Source organism: Podarcis vaucheri, assembly GCF_965113315.1.
Source record: "Podarcis vaucheri genome assembly, chromosome: 17".
Lineage (NCBI taxonomy): Eukaryota > Metazoa > Chordata > Lepidosauria > Squamata > Lacertidae > Podarcis > Podarcis vaucheri.
In genome coordinates, this window is record NC_138755.1 from 17,281,301 (window position 1) to 17,305,770 (window position 24,470).

General features: G+C 43.1%; 1 protein-coding gene across 1 annotated transcript in view; it reads right to left on the minus strand.

The window, feature by feature from the left end:
* CCDC171 (coiled-coil domain containing 171) overlaps positions 1-24,470 on the minus strand; it is a 204,891-nt gene that overhangs the window by 89,357 nt on the left and 91,064 nt on the right. The window contains exons 18-21 of the mRNA XM_082206189.1: positions 23,807-23,923; positions 17,409-17,635; positions 16,599-16,781; positions 14,151-14,336 (exon numbers count right to left, since the gene is read on the minus strand). Coding sequence (XP_082062315.1) covers positions 14,151-14,336; positions 16,599-16,781; positions 17,409-17,635; positions 23,807-23,923 — 713 coding nt within the window. The remainder of the gene's footprint in view (positions 1-14,150; positions 14,337-16,598; positions 16,782-17,408; positions 17,636-23,806; positions 23,924-24,470) is intronic.

The window sequence follows — 24,470 nt, forward strand, 5'->3', positions numbered from 1 at the left end:
TAACAAAGGCGGCATTTTTTCATCTCCGCCAGGCTAAGCAGTTGGCTCCTTATCTCTCTCGCCCTGACCTAGCCACTGTGATCCATGCGACGGTCACCTCCAGACTGGATTATTGTAACTCGCTCTACGTGGGGCTGCCCTTGAGACTGACCCAGAAACTCCAGCGGGTGCAGAATGCCGCAGCGAGACTCCTTACGGGGTCTTCGCTGCGAGATCATATCCATCCGGTGCTGTACCAGCTGCACTGGCTCCCGGTGGAGTACAGGATCAGGTTTAAGGTGCTGGTTTTAACCTTTAAAGCCCTATACGGCCTAGGACCCTCGTACCTACGGGACCGCCTCTCCTGGTATGTCCCACAGAGAAATTTACGGTCTGCAAATAAAAACACCCTAAAGATCCCAGGCCTCAGAGAGGTTAGGCTGGCCTCAACTAGAGCCAGGGCCTTCTCGGCCGCGGCTCCAATCTGGTGGAACGCTCTGTCACAAGAGACTAGAGCCCTGCAGGACCTGGCATCCTTCCGCAGGGCCTGCAAGACAGAGCTGTTCCACCAGGCCTTTTGTCAGGGCGCAGCCTGACCCCCTCCTCTGGCAATCTGCACAAAAATTTGCTTGATGGTTGCCATTAATTTGATTTTAATTTGATTTAATTAATGTTATAATGAATGTTTTAGAATGTTGAACTATTTTTATTGTTGTTAGCCGCCCTGAGCCCGGCTTCGGCTGGGGAGGGCGGGATATAAATAAAATTTATTATTATTATTATTATTATTATTATGTAACCCGAGGTACCATTGTAGAGAAAACTGACTTTATTAAGTTTACCACGGTGGAAGCTTTTGTTCTAGAATACAGACTCAAGCCCTGGATTCACCTTTCCTGCTAAGCCATCTTTAAATTCAGCCCTCCTGGGGCAACCAAAGGCTATCTTTTCACGATGGAATTTAATCAATGTGCCTCCAAAATTGGAACTCTTAATATTTGAAAATTGGCAGGTCGTCTTCTGTCATATGATGTAGAAACATCATGAGGTACCTCCATGCATTACAGTGTTGTCAGAGATCTGTCCGAAATAACATGTGCAAGTTCTCCAAAGTTGGTGTTTTTATTTTTACTTTTAAAAATAAATTTGGCTTGCCAACGTTCCATAGAAGACAGGAGATAGCAGACAATAGTGATTTTTTTTTTAAAAAAAAATATATGATCACCCACTGCAATGATCATACACTGCGATATGATTTTAAAATCGTATCAGACATATTTTAATACTTATAAACACCTTAACAAAGAAATCTGGGGGGGGGGCAATTAAATCTAAAGTAAACCACTAGCATATCTGACCTGAAAATATTATTAAGCAAATATAATCTGGCTAACCACTGATAATAACACAGAAGTTACATATATGGAAATACTTTACAGAAACACTATTCCATGCTCTCTATCTATCTATCTATCTATCTATCTATCTATCTATCTGACTTTAACCAATTTAACTTTGAAAGCTAAACTAAAAGTTTAGGATATTGAAATTTTGTGCATATTTAGAATATTGTGTTGAGAAGAAGAGGAGTTTGGATTTGATATCCCGCTTTATCACTACCTGAAGGAGTCTCAAAGCGGCTAACATTCTCGTTTCCCTTCCTCCCCCACAACAAACACTGTGGGGTGAGTGGGGCTGAGAGTCTTCAAAGAAGTGTGACTAGCCCAAGGTCACCCAGCAGCTGAATGTGGAGGAGCGAGTAATCGAACCCAGTTCACCAGATTACAAGTCTACCTCTCTTAACCACTACACCACACTGGCGTAGAGGTGCACAAGTCATATAATGAAAGCATCATGACTTGAAATCAGAGAACTGCAAGTGGAAGAGGACCTTCCAAGTACCTCTCCTCCACCCGTAACTCCCTAGACCCTCATGGGTCTCGGTAAGGTTGCAGGGCTCTCCTGAATAGGATGGGCTAGGGCAAGCATGTCCAACCGGTCGATCGCGATCTACCAGTCAATTGTGGGGTGTCCCTGGTCGATTGCGTGATCCTGATTGATCCCCCCCCCACAAAAAAGCTCAACAATATCTTCCTCCTCCAAAAAAAAGTTCAACAACTTTGGTCAATCCAACAGTTAGATCACTGCCAGTTTTTTTAATATAGCGGGGGAGTAGATCGCAGTCTCTTGGGAGTTGGACCTGCCTGGGCTAGGGAATGAAAGGAGACTGCTGGGTGAGGTAAGATCTGGCAAAATCGGGCACCCAGGGTGACTTCACGTGATTTTGAAGGATTCCCCTCTTTCTGCTGCAGCCCCCCACTCTCACACTGTTCAGAAGAGCGACCCAACCCTCCAGAGGAACTTTTCGGAGGCACAGGAGAGCGGACAGGAAAATCCCATTCTGCAAACTTTGTTTGACTTGTGGTTCTCAGGATCCAAGCCAACAGGTAACAAGGAACATCACGATGTGTGAAGCCTTGAACCGGCCAATAAGGTCTGGATCTACTGTTTTGGAGACACAGTAGTAGCATGCTCAGATTTTGTAAACACTGTGATTAATGCAAACACAAGATTTATCTGTGATAATGTGCAGTGGTAGGTTGAGCAAAGAGTAGCGGAAAGGAGGAAATGAATTGTGCAGTCCTACAAGGTCCTCCCTTTAACCATGGTAGTCTGTTTAAGTGAACAAGGGCAAACAGAATTAGCGCAGAGTTCATACTACTAAGATATCCAATCTCATTTCTATTTGAGCAGCTATTTTGGTATGAATTCTATGGAAAGAAAGAAAAAGATGAAAGCTTTGCACAAAAGCAAAAGGAGATCATGGGAAAAGTTGGTTAAGGTTAATAAAGACGCCCACAGGGCAAGTCCTATAAGCGTAACTCTCTAGTTTAAAATAACAACAAAAACTGCTAGGTATAAGGGACTTGGATATCAGAAGGTATCAGAAGCCAGAGAAAAGTCCCATGCATTGATATTCAAGCTGCTCAGAAAAATAGGGTTTAGAACATTAAGAAAAAAATTCCGCACAACTTTATAGGTCTATCGATTCCCTCTGCACATCTCAAGGTAATATAGTTACTTTGTAGTTGATTCAATGCTCTAACAAAGATCTCTCAGGAAACTGGATTTAACAAGAGCCTTCTTGTATATTTGAACAAAATCTTAAAGGTACATAAAAGCTTTAAACTAACCGGGATAAGCGGTCTGCGTGCACGTCTGTTTAACACCTTTGCATTTAACTCGTGAAATAATCCCATTCCCCAACCCCCTCAAACGTACAAGTCAATAAATCTTTCCCACTGCAGTCTAAATTCCAAGGTCATGGAAAGAAGTGTTTATTAGTATAATTACAAAAAAAGCAATAATACCATTAAGCCTTCTGCAGCAGATTTAAGAAGAAGAAAAAACAACCCATTAGAAGCAGAAAATAAATAATAAAAAAAGGGTTTGGTAGGGGCATTCCCTCAACAAAGCTACAGAAGGCAAACCAAACATCAATTTTCATTAGTTGTTGTTATTTTTTTGTTGTTGTTGTTGTTTGTAAATATATCTCCTTATTTAATCATCCTAAGGCCAGGCGCTGTTGCAAATTAAATGCAACAGATTTAATTGCATTTGCAGGTAGTGCTAAACCAGGGGTCGGCAAACTAAGGGTTGCAGGCTGGATCAGGCCCAATTGCCTTCAGGATCTGGCCCGCGGACTGTCCGTGGATCTGCTCATTTGGGCTGCGCCATTTTCTGCCCTGCGCCATTTCCATTCCCCCCTCCCTCACACACACACACACACACACACACCGCGGCGGCGCTTCCTCCCTCCCTCCTCTTGGCTTCTCCCCGCCCTGCCTAGAGGAGGAAGGGGGCTGGGCTGAGCTGCCTGAGCACCATTTTAAGCAGCCCCTCTCCGGAGCCAGCCCTTTTGCGCCGTTCAGCTTCCCTCCTCCTCCGCCACCCGGGTGTGCCTAGGGGCCAGAGAGCGGAGCGAACGAGCTCCCTTTGCCAACCCACGAGAAGCAGCAGCAGCGGTGGTGGTGGCAGCCCAAGGGAAGGGAAGCGCAGTGGCTGGGGGTGGGACTACTTGCCCCCTTGCCTCTTCTTCCAACTCCCCCCAGTGCCACTTCTCTGGCGCACCACAAGGCCTGAGGGACAGTGGACTGGCCCGCCACTTAAAAAGATTTCTGACCTCTGTGCTAAGCCAAATCATGGCCTAGGACCAACATGGCTGTTCCCAGGGAGATCACAGCTGCTTTGCTCCTATCAGGTCCTTTTAGTTCAGCACAAAATGACAGCTAAACCAAGGTTTGGCTTAACGAAACCTTCTGAACCAGGGATTGTGGTCTCTACTCCTCAACCATGATCTGCACTCAAAGATTCGTACTCAAGGATACAGGGTGCACCAATCTAGCCCAGTTTTCTGACGGAAGATGCTCTCCATAGTCTCCAGCAGCCATCTTTCCTACTGTCCAAAAACAACTGTGATGGCCTGGGACTTGGGCTCGGGCTCGGAGCCAGAGGAGTCTCAGTCCGCACCGGATCCTTTGCCTCAGGCAGCAGCTGAACCTAGTCTGGGGCCTGATCCTGAAGAGTCCCAGTCTGTACAGGTTCCCCTGCAACAAACACCAGCTGGGCCGAGTCAGGGGCCTGAGCCTGCCCTGGCTCCAGATGCGGGGATTACTTTGTTGCCTTCAGCTGAGCCATCACTTACAGCTGCTCCACTGCTGGTTGGGTCAGGGGAGGCTGAGGAGGCCCCTGGGTCTAGTAACCCACCAGTGTCTCCCGAGCTGCAGAGACTAAGGTCTGAGAGAAGGAGAGACCTGAGTACTCACAGGAGGAGTGCTCGCCTTCAGGCGAAACAGGGAGGTGAGTCGCTGGGAGATCAGAACAAGCCGTTACCCCGCAAAGATAAAAGGCTGCTGGACCCCGCCCCAGGATGCAGGAGCAATGTTGCCCAAACCTGCCTGTGATCCTGTGCCTGACCTGGTTTGCTGCCTCATGTCCTGCCTTGGCCCTGTCGGACTGCCTCCTCGTGGAACCCTTGGATTCGGGACCAGACCTGGACCACGTTACTTGGGTTACCCCCGGGCCCAGCGCAACGACCCCCTTCCAACTCTACAATTCTATGAAACTGATACATAAATAAAGAATCTTTGAAAGGGTGTCTATGAAAATCTCTTATCCTGGCATCAAATAGGGACCGGTACTCCTATATTTGTTAGCCAGTTTCTGGAACCCTTGAGAAATTAAAGCTAAAATCTTTGCCGTGGCTTTTTGGCGGTGACACCAGGTTGTGGAATGGCCTTTGAGGTGTATGTTTTTCAATGACAATAGTACCTTGGTTCTCAAACGAAATCCGTTCTGGAAGCCCATTCAGCTTCCAAACAACTGAGGCGCAGCTTCCTATTGGTTGCAAGAGCTTTTCACAGTCAGCGGAAGCCGCGTCGCACGTTCAAGTTCCAAAATACATTTGAAAACAGAAGCATTTACTTCCGGGTTTTCAGCATTCGAGAACCGAAACGTACAACAATGGAGGAGTTTGGGAATCGAGGTTCCACTGTATATGTTTTAAATATGATAATTTGGTGCCCCGCCCTGGGACCATTTGGTGAAAGGAGGAGAAGTAGAAAGAAAGAAAGAAAGAAAGAAAGAAAGAAAGAAAGAAAGAAAGAATAGATGAAATATCTGCAAACGTTTGGAGGAGGAATACCAGAACCTTTGATTGACTAATGAAAAAAGAAAAGAATTAGGAGCTATAATTGAAATCTAATACAGTGGTACCTCAGGTTACATACGCTTCAGGTTACAGATTCTGCTAACCCAGAAATAGTACCTCAGGTCAAGAACTTTGCTTCAGGATGAGAATAGAAATCGCATGGCGGCAGCAGGAGGCCCCATTAGCTAAAGTGGTGCTTCAGGTTAAGAACAGTTTCACGTTAAGAACGGACCTCTGGAACAAATTAAGTACTTAACCTGAGGTACCACTATATGTGTATTTAAGATACCATTTGATATTTGTTTACAAGAAGCAGACGACGTTGTAAAATACATACGGTTATGTCGCACACTGTCTCATGTGCCCTTGAGCTAAAAATAAAGTACTTATGGATTTGCACACAATGTACAGCACTCCTCTAAAAAATGAAGAAGGGGGAAATGAGAGGATTAAGAGAACTTTCTACATTTTTAAAATTGATCCAAGACCAGAATCCAACCTTTCGGCATGCTTAGAGGATAATACATTCCAACAAGTCATCGTGCACATGGATTCACAGGCATATTTCCAGCAGTCATTCCCGGGATATCAATTACGTCAAAAGTGTCCCTGAGATGCAACTTTGTGAAAGGTGTTCCAATTGAGAAAGAAGAGCAATACTTTTCTAGAAATGTTTCACAGCAGGAAACAAGAAGGGTTGTGGCTCATGGGTTAGTGACTGTCCCAGGTTTTTCAAATCAAAATTCTAAAGAGTTAGCCCAGGCGCTATAAACACATAAAAGGATGCATCTTGCTCCATTCTCCTGTAGATATGCAAAAAAGATAATTATCAAAAAATGTTTGTTAAAAGGCATTGTCACGTTGCATGTGAACTAATGGTTTTTTTTATGAATGAAAAAAATCAAAGTGTTCCAGGAATTATTGTGTTACTGAAGGAAGCGCAGGTGTAAATTCCAGTGTAAAATCCAGCCTCTATAAATTATTTAGTCGCTGAGAATATACATTATACAAAACTTTTTAAACAACTAAAGCCTTTAAGTAATTAATGAATTATGAAATTTAGTCTCCAAACAATTCAGAAGGGATCTCTCTCTCTCTCTAGCTTGCTTTAACATGATAAATTTGATTAACAGTTTACTATTAACTTGTACACTAATGAATAATCAGCTACATTATGTTCTTTAATGAACAACAGCTTTTAATTTAATAGATACAGGGTTTAGAATTGCTCCTTCTTGCCAAAGTGACAACACGATTGCTGGCAAACATCACCATCCCTTTGAGTATTCTAAATCTAGCCGGTTTCTCCGGGGGGGGAAAGAAAAGGAAACACTCGTGGGAGTCGATGAATGAGAGCTTCAGATTCATTTTCTGAATTTACACCAAACATATTCACAGCTATTCTACTTGAGTATTAGCCTTTTCATCAAACCTCTTTGAAAGCATACCAAAAAAATATGTTATCACGTTAGAACACAATAACCGGCATTATCACACCTGCCAAGTCTCAAATGCCCTTGGTGACAGATTGAGTATTCTTAAAATTATCCAGCCTTCCTAGCAAATAAATCTAGCATATATAAAATTCCAGGCTGCATTACTTTTAAGGTTGTGCTGTGTGCTACTTCGACGCTCACAGAACCTGTTAATTCTTTAACTGGGTAGTGCTAAGTAGAACATTACATGTTATGGAGTAAGGCAGTCGTGGCTGAGCATCTGATCTGCTTGTAGAACGTCCCAGGTCCAACTCCCATCTTTTATGCAGGGCTGAAACAGACCCAGTTTTGAAATCCTAGAAGGCTGCTATGACTTAGTGTGGACAGCGCTGAGCAAGATGGACCAGAGGTCTAAATCAGCTCCCTACGTTCCATGCACGCAACTCACAAGTGTTTAAACTGCACCCCAATCCCCAAAAGCCATATTGAGCCACTAAAAGCCTGATCATACATGAGACGTTATGGGAAATAGTGGCTGTTCACCGGGGGAACAGTACAGTGGTACCTTGGTTCTCAAACTTAATCCATTCCGGAAGTCTGTTCCAAAACCAAAGTGTTCCAAAACCAAGGCGCACTTTCCCATAGAAAGTAATGCAAAATGGATTAATCCGTTCCAAACTTTTAAAAACAACCCCTAAAACAGCAATTTAACATGAATGTTACTCCCTAAGGACACCATTGATCCATAAAATGAAAGCAATAATCAATGCACTGTACTATAAAATAAGACAGTATCAGAGATGATAAAAATTAAAATTATTTTTTTTCTTAGCTGCGCTGAGGATAGTCTCTGTTTGTTTGTTTGTTTGTTTGTTTGTTTGTTTGCTTGCTTGCTTGCTTGCTTGCTTTTTGCCAATCATTTTACTTTATTTGATGAACTCAAAAAGATACATAACGTAGAATTTGCATTACAAATCAAAAAACAACAACAGTAAAGACCAGAAAAGGAAATAACAGTGATAATTTTTCAGTTTGCTATAATATCAATCATCTTCCATTCTGTTATTCTGCAGTTCATATCTTTATACAGATGATAGTCACTGTTTGGATGGGGGGCTTTTATCCATTCTGCAGTCAATCAGTCAGTAGCTGAACTGGGTTCCACATAGTCACCTAAACAAATGAACTGAAAAAGCCTCAAAAACAAAAAACGCAAAATAAATAGCAAAAACCAAAGTGCCAAACTCAATCTGCTCCAGAAGTCCATTTGACTTCCAAAATGTTCGAAAACCAAGGTGCAGCTTCTGATTGGTGCAGATGCCCGGGAAACAATAGCTGACAGCTGCATCAGACGTTTGGCTTCCAAAAAACGTTGGAAAACCGGAACACTTACTTCCAGGTTTTCAGCGTTTGAGAACCAAGGTGTTTGAGAACCAAGGCACCACTGTATTCCAAAGCTAAAGGATAAGCACAGTGAACTTTCACATGCATCCTTGCTGTCCTAACTTAACACATTGATGGTAAATTTTAGAGAGCATTTGATCTTAATAATTGTGATGAGATCTTTTTTGGGGGGGGAATGTTTGTGCTAATTGTTGGGTCCAACTGAGCAGGCAATGCTGCTTATATTTATCTCAATGGGAAATGATCACTGAAACAAAAGGAGCAACTTTGCCTGGTGGATTGTGCCCATCGACTTTGAGGAATTCTTTGCCCCTGAACATCCTATCAGGCTCCTCTATCCAGAGGCTTCCGATAACTAGTTAGGATGGCATTATTTCAGAACCTGGGCTGTAACAATTGGATCCCCTTAGCATAGTTTGTTTGGGTTTTGCTGCTTCCTTTTCTGAATTCTGCTGTTTGGTATTTTATCTTTAATTATGATATATATTTTTATGACTGATGGTATGCTTTGAGTGGCCACCTGGAAAAAATATACCGTATTTTTCGTTCTATAGGACGCACATTTCCCCCTCCAAAAATTAAGGGGAAATGTGTGCGCGTCCTATAGAGCGAATGCAGGCTGCACCGCTAAGCCCAAAGCCAGAACAGGAAGACGGAGCAATGCGGAGCCCTCCGTCTCGCTGCTCTAGCTTGGGGACGGTGAGGAGATTTCACCTCTCCCATACCCAAGAATCTCCTGACCATCTCCTGATGGTTTCTGCTGACTCTCCACAGAGAAGAGGAGGCGTGTCCTGCCTATTTACTTATTCTGCCCAGCAACATATCTCTGTGTGTGAGAGAGAGTCAGTCAGTCAGTGTATCGGAGAGAGTGAGAGTGTTAGAGATCCTAGAGATTAGATTGCTGCTAAGAGCAGCTGCAGACTCTCAGTGTAGCATTGCTTTATGCTCAGAATACTTAGCTCTGTATATAGTTTTGTACCATAGTTGTAGTTATAGAATAAAAGGAAGATATTTTACAGAGCTGCTCTCCGAGTGGTTTATACTCTGCAAGACTCTGCAAAACTCTGCTGCGCAGCGACTGAAGTATTGAGACAGTGAATCCGGTGCTCTCAGCTCTAAGCTGTGAGTCCACAGCACTGTGACCTGTTCCTGTGAGAAAGGAGGTCTCTGGCGGTGCTACCCAGCTCGCCCAGCCCAGTCGGGGTTGAGGTGCAAGAGTCCAGTTGGTGCACTGGCTCTAGGGCGATGCTGACAGACGGTGCCTTCACCCCGCTGTCCTGCAGAAGCTAGCAAGGCTGTTCCCAAGCCAGAACAGCGAGATGGAGGGCTCCGTCTCGCTGCTCTAGCTTGGGGACAGCTGCGCGCAAACCTCTGCAGGGCAGCGGGGCGCTGCGCTCCAAAGGCTTCAGGGATCTTTGAGGCTGGCAGTGGGGGGAAGCAGCACTTCCCCCCACCGCCAGCCTCACAAGCTCTGGTGAATGTACCTTGAACGCACCTTGTTTTAGAGGGGGAGAACAAGGAAAAAAAATTCCCTGTTCTCCCCCTCCTATGGTCCGGTGCGTCCAATGGAGCGAAAAATACAGTATGTACAGTGGTACCTCAGGTTAAGTACTTAATTCGTTCTGGAGGTCCGTTCTTAACCTGAAACTGTTCTTAACCTGAGGTACCACTTTAGCTAATGGGGCCTCCTGCTGCTGCCATGCCACCGGAGCCCAATTTCTGTTCTTATCCTGAAGCAAAGTTCTTAACCTGAAGCACTATTTCTGGGTTAGCAGAGTGTGTAACCTGAAGCGTATGTAACCCGAGGAACCACTGTATTAAAAAATATTTAAAATCAATGCAACTTACCAAAAAAATTATCTTGAAAGAGCGCCTACAAACATACTTTTTATATGCTATGAATGACCACACACTCTAGAAAGAAGTAGATTTTTCTAGTACTAGTGGATAGGGAAAGCTCAAATTACCATAAAGCTCAAAAACAGTATAGATTCTGTTCCCATAAGCACCAAGTCTTCTTTTTCTTTGCAAATGGAGACAGTTGGACTATCTCTTACCACCTAATAAAGGCAACAATCTAAGAACAGTGCTTAGCTCTGAATGACCTTGAAACATAATTGGCAAGCATGCATGTCTCTACGGTATATGCCATTGGGTAGATAAAAAATATATGGGATTATAATCAAAACTGATAAAGCTTCAAAATTAATCAAGGGTGTTTTAAACTTCTTGATGAGAGCAACAGAATGTAATATGGCGTAATTGTTAATATATGTTGCATGATTTCCAAAACGAAGCGGTCAACGTGCAACTGTAAACTATATTCTCGGATGCCTTTATCAGCATTTCCTTTTAATCATGTATTCTTTGGAATCACCGCAGAACCCTTGACTGTGATTTTGCAAAAAGGGAAACTGACAAATCATCAGCATATGTCATTCCAGTATTTTGCACGTGTATGAATTGGTTTACGTGGCACTTCTATTGCACATTATGTACATTTATGATTACTTTTTTCATGTTGATCACTTCACAGGAAGCATTTCATTAGGGAATTGAAAGAAATAAATGCTTGCAGAACCTGAAGCCTGGTTCTTACAGCCTGGTAGGCCAAAATTTACTAGGACTCTCAGAGAGAAATGCGCATCCTTTTTGCTTCTTTCCTCTTAGTTCAGCACGGCAGTTAAGCCAAGGTTTCACGTAAGTGTACTGCCTGAACACAGACTCACAGCTAAGCTTTCTTCTCCTCAGCCACGAGCTTAGCCAAGGTTTCTTCTCGGTTGCATCTCATAATCACGGGGGAGACAACTTAACCATGGTCTATGTTTGGACAACACAATATGCCAAATCTTGGCTTAGCTGCTAGGGACAAGCAAAGCAGCTGCATTCTCCTCCCTGGGAGCCCATAGGTTCACACTAAACCATGGTCTGGCTTAGTGTTAATACTGAAGGCATCTTAAGTATCTTCCTCATATGGATGGATTCGGAATCCATTTTTTCAATGGGCATAAAACAGCAAAGAGTCTCATTATATCTCTGCACCACAGAAACATGTTATTAGTTTATCCAATAATTGGATAAACTAACTGGAAGAATTCAAAACCTGCGGGGCCAGAGATTCACAGAAGACTGGTGTAAATTTACGGACTATTTGAAAAGCAATTGTGATGACCAGATTACGTTTGTAGGTTTGCAAGAAGTTTTGTGAGGTAAATTATTTGAATTATTGCAAAAATGGTTAAAGAGGTGGATTGTGAGTTAAGATAAGTAAAGGCAATAGGAATTTAAGAAATGTAGAAGAAATGATAAAAATGGTGGATCATCAGAGGTGCTGATGGAAGTACAAAAAGATTGTATAAGATGTGAAGTTCTGTGGAATGTATAACAATTGGTATGTTGAAATTAATAAAAATAATTTATATATATATATATATATATACACACACACATACAGTGGTGCCTCGCAAGACGAAATTAATTCGTTCTGCGGGTTTTTTCGTCTTGCGAATTTTTCGTCTTGCGAAGCATGGTCAAGTCGCAACTGCACCTCTTCAAGCAGTTTTAAGAAAAAGGAAACAAACTTGCAAGACGTTTTCGTCTTGCAAAGCAAGCCCATAGGGAAATTCGTCTTGTGAAGCAAGTCAAAAAACGAAAAACTCTTTCGTCTTGCGAGTTTTTCGTCTTCCGAGGCATTCGTCTTGCGAGGTACCACTGTGTGTGTGTGTGTGTGTGTGTGTGTGTGTATAAAAAACATGTTATTAGCGGCACTCATGTCCCAGAAACAGTAGCCTTCTCACTGTTGAACAGGCTGCACCCAGGCTTCCACAGTCGCAGGAATGAACCTTCTGCAGCCCTGCACATTTAATTTTAACACAGAAGGAAAAACCATCACCAGCTCCTGTTGCATGCTGCGAGTGGTGGGGAGGGGGGGAACGGCATGGCACAATTGCATATGAATGTTTGACTCTGCTGCAAACCACTCCATGGCTTGTGCAAAGGGTGCTATGGCAATTGTCGGAAGAAAGAAACTGGGTTTGAGATGAACTCCTAGGCACAATTCTCTGTGCTCATTTTGCTGGAGTGGGCAGAGCTTCTTCTGTTCCTTTCCTGAGAGCATCAATAGGCAGAAACTGCATATTATTTTCTTCCGTGGGCATAAATTCCTGAATTTTTAAAGAGGGGGCAATATACCACTGTCTATTTTGGGTTAAAGCAACTGTGGACTTTGGGCTTTAAATTCTCAGCTGTGCCCCTGAGCAATGCCAAAATACCCCCACCCCCACCTTACAATGGGCGCACGGAGGCAGGGCTGGATTTAGGTTTGATGAGGCCCTAAGCTACTGAAGGTAGTGGGGCCCAGCTGTCCTTTATCAGCAACAAATTGGCACTGTTTTTTTGGTGTTGAAAATATGCTACATGGTCATTTATGGACCTCATAGGTATTTAAAGCCATTTGCACATGCAGAATGTAGGCACCCTATATATAGAAATGAGCAAACCAGTGATATTTTAGGGAGCAGGCTAGCAGGCGAGACCCATGACTTACATCATAGGAGCCTACACAACACAAAACACTGTTGCTGTAGATAGGTTTTATTTTATTTATTTTTTACCTTATATTTTGGAAATGTACATCCAGGTTTTTTCCCCTTTAGATTTTTTTTGGGGGACCCCCAAGAGAGTGGGGCCCTAAGCTATGGCTTGTTTAGCTTATACAGTGGTACCTCAGGTTACAAACGCTTCAGGTTACAAACTCCGCTAACCTGGAAGAGTTACCTCGAGTTGAGAACTTTGCCCCAGGATGAGAACGGAAATCGTGATCTGGTGGCACAGTGGCAGCATGAGGCCCCGTTAGCGAAAGCGCGCCTCTAGTTAAGAACAGTTTCAGGTTAAGAATGGACCTCTAGAACGAATTAAATTCATAACTGGAGGTACCACTGTACGTAAACCCGGCACTGCCTATGGCACCCTCTCGGCTCAGCAGCCAGTGCGGGTGGAATCTGTCGTGCTCTCCTAAATCCACCTCTGGGTCAAATAGTTTCCTCTACTCAAGTGGGTTCAGGATACCTCCCCACCTGGAAACCCAAATTCACACCGGAATTCCTGAATGTGCTTGTCAGGGAACTGCCATCGGAAGGACAGGTGGTGGAAGGGCTCACGGAGGTTGGGAGAGACTCAGCAGCTGAAGCAGGAACCAGCAGGGGGAGAGGTGGGTCTCTGAGGGAAAGTGAGCAGGAGGGATGGCTCAGGGACACTTCCGGCGAGAACAGTGGGGAGGTTTCTGGACCTCCCATAGGGACACCCACTCCTCGCCGGAAACTGTCACGCCGTGAGTCCAGAAGACGTGTTTCCGTTAAGGAGCTTTTATGTTGGAAGCGATTCCGAAAGCAGCCACTGTCGGAATCTGCCAGTGACTAAAGGAGCCATGTTTGAGGCGCTCCGTCACAGACAGAGGTTTGTGGACTTGAGCAAACTCTGAGGGACTACGATTTAACGCACAAGCAACTCATCATCCCTTCACAGTGCTCTCCATAAGGTGTTCTCCTGAGCACTGCAAAACCCAAGTCTTGCACAGAGGCGAAAGTAGCATCTTCATTTGGCTGCTGAAACGCGGGTCCTACCTTTACAGCTTCGCTTAGAGTTTGGTTTTTGTCTGCTTCTTCGCAGGAATGCACTTCCAGTTTATACTGCAGCTCCTGAAGCTGTTGTGCCTGTTCGTTCAAAAGCATTTGCGCCTGCTGCTCCCGTAGCAATGCATTATTTAGTTCTTCACATGCACTTTCAAACCTCTCGCGGGTGATCAATTTCTGATAAAGGAAATAAATTGTGTCCTGTCATGAAACAGCGGCTTTGTTTTATACACTCAACTCTCAGCGTTTCCCACTTGCCAATATGCAACATTCTAATGCAAAAGTTTTAAAAACACTCAATAGATCTTCTCCTAGTCGGGACCATTATGCAGTGCTAAATTGCCCTGCGATATTTATTCGCCAGATTCCCTTGGAAACCTGGTGCGGAAGTACAAGCGCAAGGGGAGCGCTTTTTTCTGATCAAAAAGAGGTCAGAAAATTATTTCTGTGAAAGAAGCTGATTTGAACAAAGGTACCTACATTGTTCCAAACATAACGCCTAAGCTCACATACAGGCCAAGCCAAGACCAATGACTGCAATATGTGAAATGTTTTAGGGGGGAGAAGGCAATCCTGCTATTGTAGTTCAGCATCAGCAAGCCATCTTCCATAAATTCAGCCTAATCAAAGACTCCGGCTCTCATTTTGAATTCTTCTGCGGGAATATATCACTCCATCTATCACCCAGATTGTAATTTTAGGGACTTGTTCTGAAAGAATGTTGTCCAGAGCAAACAGTGTTTAAAGTAAGATATTCATATACTTGTGAAATCTCATTCTCGTGGTTGATGGGTCCATAAACACATAAGCTGCCATCTTTTCTTCCTACCGCCCTAAATCAAGTGTTTGCTGCCGGTTGTATGTCAGACTTAAATGTGAAGTTAGTCGCTTTAATGTTTTCTAATGAAGTTAGCACATCATACCCAATGCAACTTTAAATTTCTCTTTTGCGGAGATTTGTCTGGTTTGTACGTATTAGAATGGATTGGAATCCTTAGTTTGTATATGTATGAAGGAAACTTTTTATTACATGTTCCTTTAGAGTATGATATGGGAAGTTCTTTGTTTTGAGTTTGAAACACCTTGCCTTATTTAACAGGACAAAATAAACTGTTCCAATAAAAAAGAAAAAGAGCATGTGCCCATGCACTTTTGCCAATTTAAATATTGCAAAAGACAACCTAATAAACCAAAACACATAAAGGGTAGAGCCCGTTTTGTCTAATTAAAAACAACTACGGTTAAAGTTGGGACAAGACCCAAGATTTGAGGTCAAGTTACAGAAGAGCAATTCTCCATCTCCATCTACTAGGGGGGGGGGGATTACTACATATGTACCAGATAAAAATTAATGGGGGGGGGAGTCAAAATACCAAAAATCAGGTATATTAGAAATGAACACTTAGGGACAAACGTGAAATAGTTTGAGGTAAAGCAATTACTATCTTGTATGTATTTTACTCTTCCTTGTTTTCCTTGTTGTTGTTGGTTTTTTAAAAAATGCTCCACCTTCCTTTCTTTAAGAAATTACATTATTTCTCAAAGGGAAGAAAGCTGGTCAAGGCAACTAACAAGCTGAATGAATCTTACAGATCCACCAAGCCTTTACAGACCACTGAGGAAGTGACAAGACCACCAGGCCCCTGAAGGCTTTTTTCACCCGTTACAGAATTTCGGCGTGGGAGGCGCTCCAAATTAATGGTCAGATTGCCACAGGTGACAACTGCACATGTGGAACTTTCACTACAAACACACCTTCTGGGAATCCCACGAATGGCTGCCATTTCCCACGGCTTCCCACGGCTTCCCACAGCAACCACACTCCCTACCCCCCCCAAAATCCTCAAGCATTGTGACTGTCGTACATCAGGATTACTCTAATGTAGATCAGTACGTGCTAACATTGAAGTGTCTCGACACATAGGTATCTTATAAAATGTGAAACAGCACTTATTCCGTTGAGCAGTTCAACAGTTGGTAGCGACGTGGCTGATAAGGAAAGCAGAATGAATACACAGATCACTTTGCTTGAGTGATGCTAACATGCAATTTTAGCGTTCAGACTTCACTTCTCCAGCAGCACAAGCATAATATTTAAGGAACTGGAGGCGGGGAGGAGGGAATTGGCTTTGTTGACAGATCAAACATCATTATTTACTCAACCTATTTTATCTTGCAACATAAGGAACTAATCATATGGAAAGAACCACTTGTTTCTCCGCTTTTAATATACCTGAATCACAGCAGGGAGACATTTACAAGACATGGTTTTTGTGTGAGCATGGGCAGAGTGGAAGGAAGGGGGGAGAGAGAGAATGCAAGAATAGATGGATTTTATTATTTGGTTTTCTAAGGAAGGCTGAGTGAAAACGGAGCAAAAGGAAACCTCTCCTTTAGATGAGGGTTATTCCCCCCCCCATCTAAATCAAATATACTTACAGATTGCTTAAATGCATTTAATTGCTCTTGCAGGCTCTGGGCTTTGTCAGCCTCATTTCTCATCTCATTCAAATTCCGTTTGAATTCTGTGAGCTCTAAGCGGAGTGACCGCCGTTCCACTTCTGCTGTATGTAGCCTTTGTGTAAATTCAAATATTTGCCTCTGCAAGAATGCTATGCTTTTCTGGTAGTAAAAAGGAGGGGGGAAAGAGAGGAAACAATATTGTTAGCTGCGCTGATTAGGCAATAAATCAATAGCATTTAAAGCATGGGAAAATTAAAATGAAGCATGTTTTCTGAATTCGCTCAGAAAAGTGAAACATTCTGAAAGCTACTACTGCATGCTCCTGAAGCAATATGTATAAACAGAGGATATATTCCAAAACTCAAAACAAGGCAGAGGTCCGTGTTGAGGAAACATTTATCGTATTTTTGTATCTATAGCACATGTACCCAAGTATGCAATAAGTGATACTTAAAGCACTTTTAAAATTAAAATCATGAACTACTCTTAAAAGATTTGCTTTTAAAAAGAAGATTGTGCCTTGCCTTGAGTGCTAATGGCTGGAAACGGAGTTTTGTTTTGTTTTTAAAAACAAGAGAGAGAGAGAGAGAATATCAAAGCTAGGTATAGGTACGGTTTGAAAAATACACTCCCTTTCTTGTAATTTTCCAGTTTTACTTTTAAGGCAGAACACTCTGATGCTACACAAACTAAGTGTTGCGGGGCAGAGAAGAAAAACCCACAGCCACCTGAAAGCAAATTCGCCGAGCACAGTAGCTGTTGCATGCTAATTGCTTTCATACAAACCGTAGCAGGGGCTCTATCATTGATGCCTGCTTTAAGAGCCTGGGCGTTTATTTTATGGAGCCCGCGAGCCAATCTCTGAACCAAGGTGTCTTTCTCGATGTAGGTAATGCTCTGGCGGCCGTCTGCTACAGCAAACTCCATCATGATGAAAAGTTTGTCCATGAGTTTCGAAAAAGAATTCCTTGCCACATTGATAAGCAAATGTCCGGAAAGCCACGAATTCAGATCTTGAGAAGAAAAAGAAGCAAAGTCCATTAAACCAGTGGGTTTGGGCCTACCTCCCACTGAGTACATATAAATTATGGAAATGCTTCATATAGGAAACACAATGCTCTGGGCATTTTAACATACAGAATTCCATACCCCCAATATGGAAATAACCAAAGGTTCCAGTTTGATGTAACTTTAATCTTAGAGACCGAACCCTATGGAACACAGAGGTGCTTACTTTTGAGGAAACCTGCTCGTGATTCTGAGTAATTCCAGAGCCTCCAAATATCCCTATTTTCCAGGGACAGTCCCAGATTTACAGAAACCATCCCGGTTTCTGATTTGATCCCAGAACGCCCCGCTTTTCCTTAGGACGCCCCTATTTTCATCAGAAAATTTTTGGAGGGTATGGAGATATGCGACCCCTCCAAGCCAAGGAGATAAGTAACTATGCAACCTTTAGAAGACATCTGAAGGCAGGCCAGTACAGTGGTACCTCAGGTTACATATGCTTCAGGTTACATACACTTCAGGTTACAGACTCCACTAACCCAGAAATCGTGCTTCAGGTTAAGAACTTTGCTTCAGGATGAGAACAGAAATCGTGCTCCGGCGGCGTGGTGGCAGCAGGAGGCCCTATTAGCTAAAGGGGTGCTTCAGATTAAGAACAGTTTCAGGTTAAGAACGGACCTCCGGAACAAATTAAGTACTTAACCCGAGGTACCACTGTACAGTGGTACCTCGGTTGTCGAACGTAATCCGTTCTGGAAGACAGTTCTGACTTCCAAAATGTTTGACAACCGAGGCGCAAATGGTGGTCGGCAAAGTCAATGGGGAAAACAGAAAAACACACAGTGGAAGCTGTTTGACTTCTGAGGCGTGTTTGAAAATGGAAGCAATTACTTCTGGGTTTTCGGCGTTCAGGTTCCGAATAGTTTGGCTTCCGAGATGCTAAAAAACCGAGGTACCACTATATAGGGATTTTTTTTAAAAAAATGTTTAATGTTTTATTATGTTTTTATATATGTTGGAAACTGCCTAGAGTGGCTGGGGAAACCCGGTCAGATGGACAGCATATATTATTATTATTGAATAGGATGTCCCTATTTTCATTGGAGAAATGTTGGAAGGTTTGCAACTCATGCTTCTTAGTGAATGATTGTTTAACAGAATCCCACTGTTTCTTGCAGAGGGACTCCCTAAAAAACTTCTACATAAAATGCTGCGTAGACCAACCAACCCCCAAATATTCCAAGAAGAGTAGTGTATTGTCTACATAGGTACTTGTTTGATTCCGTGTTGGGACATGGCTCACTGTAACTCTTTAGGTAAACATTATGTTGGCTAACACCAATCTGCAACAGGCAATCAAATCAAATTTTATTAAATGGTCACAGACCAGATTAACTTGTACAGCTAGTCAGCGAAGCATAACACCGGAAAAAACAAAGGACAATTTTGATACATAACTGCAATTTAAAATTAGACAGCATAAATAAAATTAAGTATTTGCCTTCGCCTGCATATTGACATTGGAAAGCTCTTGTTTCCTGTGCCTAATAGCGGCTACACAAAATTTGGCCACATTGATCGTAATTTCAGGAACCTTATCTTCTACCAAGGCTCTCATACGTTGGAGTTCTGGTTCATTTTTAAGCTTTTGTAGAACTGGGGCAATAAAGGTCAAACGTAGATCCTCGTAGTAACTACAGTGCAGCAATACATGCAGACTTGTTTCCACTTCCGATGAGGCACATGGGCAAACATGTGACTCATATGGTTTGCCCTCATATCTGCCTAGCAACAGGGCAGAGGGCAGAACGTTAAATCTGGCCAGGGTAAAGGAGTGTCTGTACTTAGGTATTTGTAAATCAGCCAAATAATTTGCGGGTGAGAACCCTCTCCCAAAGTCTCTAACTATGGCATGTTTATCCATTTTGCCCATATGACATTGCAGCTCTATGTCCCTAATGCGTTGGACTTCTGGCACTTGACTTCTGGCTCTCTCATATCCTGCCGCTATCAAGATCTGGGGGGAGAATCCCAAGCTTCTTATCTTTTCAAACAGGGGAGCTTTCCAGGTGGAATGAAAGGTGTCTAAGAGTGTTAAAGGAGCCAAACCGGCCGGGGAAAAAATAAGTTTTAACCAGTAGTGTATCTTTAGAATCCACAGCCGCGCATTAACGGGTGGTTGTCCAACTTCTAAGCGGACAGCTATATTAGATACACAGGGGGGGGGGATCTGCAACAGGGCAATTCTAGTGGATGAAAAGAGAATCTCTCCAATTCCACCTTTGCACACAACAAACAATTCTCTTAACATCTGGCGAAAATGTACGCCCATCTGCACAGACAGACTTTCCCACAGGAGAAATAATGGCTTTGCTAATGAGAATTGGTCTTATGCTCTCTTCTAATAGGGCATCTTTTTCTTCGTCTTCCTTGCATTAATCCACAGGTTGCAATATATGACCTGTTGGATAAGCAGACTAATAACCGCTTATAAATATCAGTGAATGTGTTACAGATTCAAAAGTAGAAGGTAAGTCGCTGAAGCAAATTTATAACTGTTTTCCTTTCTTTCTTGACAGCTTAGATGTCTAAATCATTTGCTGCTTAAAACTACTGAGGCTTGGTACCTTAATGCCACACTATTTATATTCCAAGACAAGAGAATATAATTTACCTTATTCCAAGGCAATTAAAATTTTACAACTACAATTACTTATTTCCCCAATGGATTTTGGTAATCATCCTTCTCATATAATGGGCCTAAGGCCCCAGCACACCCAACATGTTCTGCTTACTGCTAGATTCGTCAGGTCTGTAATTAATAATTGTGTTTAATGTTGATAAATAAAATTGTCAGTGCTCCTACTACTAATTGGTATTCCAGATAACGGTTAATAGGTTTATTTATGCCTTAATAAAAGTCTTGTAATTTAGTTTTCCCTCTGCAAGTCAGGTCTTAATCTGTCATTACTTGTCTTACGATACTATCAGGCTAAGATGACAACCATGGCAGAGCTTATTTACATTCAGGAGAATACCAGATCTCCTGTTGCTGCAGAGAATTAAAATATTTGTTCTGAAGTTTAAAGCAGAAAGCCTATCGAGGCACATTTTTAAAGCAAGCCATCCTTTTTTCTCCCCCTTGCTTGTGAGAACAAAAACAAAGGATTTCAGGCAAAATAGAATAGGAGTACTGCTCCAAAAATATTATTTTCATCTGCAGCCAAAGGATCACTTGAACTAATATGAAGTAGGATACAACTGGATTCAAAGTACTTTATGTGAAACAATAAGACCATCATTGGTTTCTCTGTATCAACATTGCACCTGGAATATAATCTGTTCAGATTTCAAGTTGCCTGGGCACGGTTCCAAATAACTACTTCAGGTACGCCTCGCTCCAGGATATAATCCCCACTGGGATTTTTTTATTTAGGAAAAAAAATCATTTTGATAATGAGAGCTCACATGTCATATTACACTGAAGTCCCCTTGGTTTCAGAAATATGCTTGCTGGGGCAGGATAGAGGGGCTGTTCTTTGAGCAGCGCAAATTAAACCCCCTTGGGCATGTAAACATAGTTTTGTGGGGCTCTTAGCAATGATGTGGAATCAAAGGTTTGGGGTGCATAGAGGCTGGTGAAACCAGACTATGGTTTTAATTTTGTTTCCATTTAATTTTTCTCGGCCAGAGTTGTAGTTTGAATTATCAAGTGCCACTGGTATAAAAACATTTGATAGACTGCATTGTAAGGTAAAGCACGCCTGGACGGTTAACTCCAGTTGAATTCGACTATGGGGTGCAGGCGTTTGGCCACAGACAGCTTTCCAGGTCATGTGGCCAGCAGGACTAAAGTGCTTCTGGAGCAATGGGACACCGTGACAGAAACCAGAGCGCATGAAAACACCGTTTACCTTCCCGCCACAGCAGTAGCTATTTATCTACTTGCACTGGCGTGCTTTTGAACTGCTAGGTTGGCAGGAGCTGGGACAGAGCAACGGGAGCTCACCCCGTTGCGGGGATTCGAACCACCGACCTTCTGATCAGCAAGCCCAAGAGGCTCAGTGGTTTAGACCACAGCACCACCCATGTCCCTACAGAATGCACTGTATTCTATCTCTGTTGTTTAAAATTAGAAGTCTGAACTTTATATATACACATAACATTCGGGCTAATGCTATACCAGTCTTCTTTCCCCCACCCCCCAGGATTGCCAGAGAGATTTTAAAAGAAAATAAAAATATTTCCAGGATGGGAAAGCACATAGTTTCTAAAAGCAAAGCATCACCTCTGGTTAATTTTTAATGAATAATGGTTCTGACTAAAACAAAGAAATGTGCGGGGATAGAATCATTCACGGCGTTGAAAGGTGAAACGAGAATACAATTCAATTCCACACGGTACTGTATTCTGCTGTATCTATAACCAGAGGGAAAAGAATATATACACTCTGAGTACCTGGCCACAGACTATCAAGGAATTACAGTAAAAGCACTAAATAATTTATGCGGTGATGAGCGTGTGAGAATTGTCCTGCACAAACACAGTTACAGTGCAAAGAGCAAGCAAGTCTTTATTAAACAAATGAAGCAAAAACCAATGAAAAGTGACAAAGATTACTCCAGTGACAACGGGAAGGATGTCTGGTGTTTTGTTTTTTTCTTTTGCTTTTTAGCAAAACAGAACAAGGAGGAAGGAGTGGAGTCCTTACTAATGTTTGTGTGTCCAAAAGTTCAAAACTCAGCTTAATCTCCAAGTGATCACAATACGTTCAAATAAATCTTACGCTCTTGTTTCCTCTAAGTGCCACTGTTATACTGGTTAAATGTCAACACTCATGTAACAATGAATTCTAAGCCTTGGGTACAAAAAGGTTCTTTGGGTGCAGCTGTGGAACTGGATAGACCCAATATGTTGTGTGTGTTCTTTTGGATTACCAAGCCATATTAAACTGATTGGAAGTCAAAAGATGTGGTCAAGCACAGTTGGTTGCTGTTTAAGAAGGCTAAACCCCAAAGCTCCCTTGAGTTCGTGGAACAATTGTGTTGTTCCTTGAATCAGGGTGCATGCTGCAATTGTTACCTGAAGATGTTTAGTATTTTCCCATGGTTTGTGGCATGTGGCTCGGGAGATGTGCCACACCAGCTTCAGGGAAACGCAACCCCTGGCTGAGAACCACAAGCAATGGCGTAAGTGGATTCAATCTCATGGTCAACACCAGAGTGCAGAAGTATCCATATACCAAGGACAGTCGAGATGCTGAGGCAACCAGTTAACAATTTCTGCCTTGTTCCTGAGTGTCAGGATCTGAAATCCTTGACAGCATATAGCTAAGACCATGTTCAGCCACCTTATACAGTGGTACCTCTGGTTAAGAACTTAATTCATTCTGGAGGTCCGTTCTTAACCTGAGGTACCATTTTAGCTAATGGGGCCTCCCCCTGCCGCCGCACAATTTCTGTTCTCATCCTGAAACAAAGTTCTTAACCTGAGGTACTATTTCTGGGATCTTCCTGCAGCTAATGGGAAGCCGGCCAGTGTCGCGGAAGGCAGTCCGCGCTCTGCTCCGTGCCGGTTTAGCGTAGTGCATGGGCAGGCGGCGGGGGTCCCCGAGCCTGCGGCAGGGGTCTATGGGCCGGTTAAATGACCCCCATGGGCTTCTTGTGGCCCATGAGCCTTAGGTTGCTGACCCCTGCAATAAAACATCAAACATTAAAAACTTCCCTGAACAGGGCTGCCTTCAGATGTCTTCTAAAAGTCACATAGATGTTTATTTCCTTGACATCTCATGGGAGGGCGTTCCACAGGACGGGCGCCACCACCAAGAAGGCCCTCTGCCTGGTTCCCTGTAACCTCACTTCTTGCAGTGAGAAAACCACCAGAAGGCCCTCGGAGCTGGACCTCAGTGTCTGGGATGAACGACGGGGGTGGAGACGCTCCATCAGGTCTACTGGGCCAAGGCCGTTTAGGGCTTTAAAGGTCAGCACCAACACTTTGAATTGTGCCTGGAAACTTACAATGGCGGGACTGGCTCTACAGGATCACCCCACCAGACTAGATGCTACAGTTTACCGCTTATAATTAGCAGGGAAAATTGTACCATTTGCCCCAAACGTACTGTTTGAAGATTCAAGATACCTGGGATATGATCAGCAGAAAAAAACGGAAGACGTTACCTGTCTTGTTAACCACTTCTTGTAGCTCAACCATTGAACTGAGGACAGCGGCAAGGAGACTAGGACTGGTAAGCCAATTGAGCGCTTGAAGAGAACGGACGTGTTCCTTCTGTTGCTCTGCATTACAAAACAAGTGAAAACAATCCAATGGTATCCCATAGTATTAGATTAAAACACATTTGCGGTGAGGGAGGCTGCTTGCAAAAACCACACATTTACTCAAAGATATTCGTAACATGTTTTAGCTGCTTATACGTGGGCAAATGGGTTAAACCCAACTCCTCCCAGCACCATCATCCTACTCTCCAAATAATGCCTCCAACCCGAAGCTGTTCAATAAAAATAAGATATACAGGGTCGAAAACGCCCCACTGTCTAGTCGCCATGACTACCCCAATATTGCAGATGTGGAACTGAAGTTGAAAGAACAGTGGTTCAAGACCATCTAGGGAGCTCACAGCTCAGGAGACATTTAACCCAGAGACTTTCTAGTCCGTAGCTCACACTCTTTAGCAACCAGGGGAAGGGCTATAGCTTAGAAGTAGAGCACATGATGGTGGGCTAGGAAAACACAATGATTACATTATTACATGAGCACTGTCCCACAGTGTTTGATATTTTCATTTACATACATTCAATCGAAATAAGATGGGTTTATGAAGCA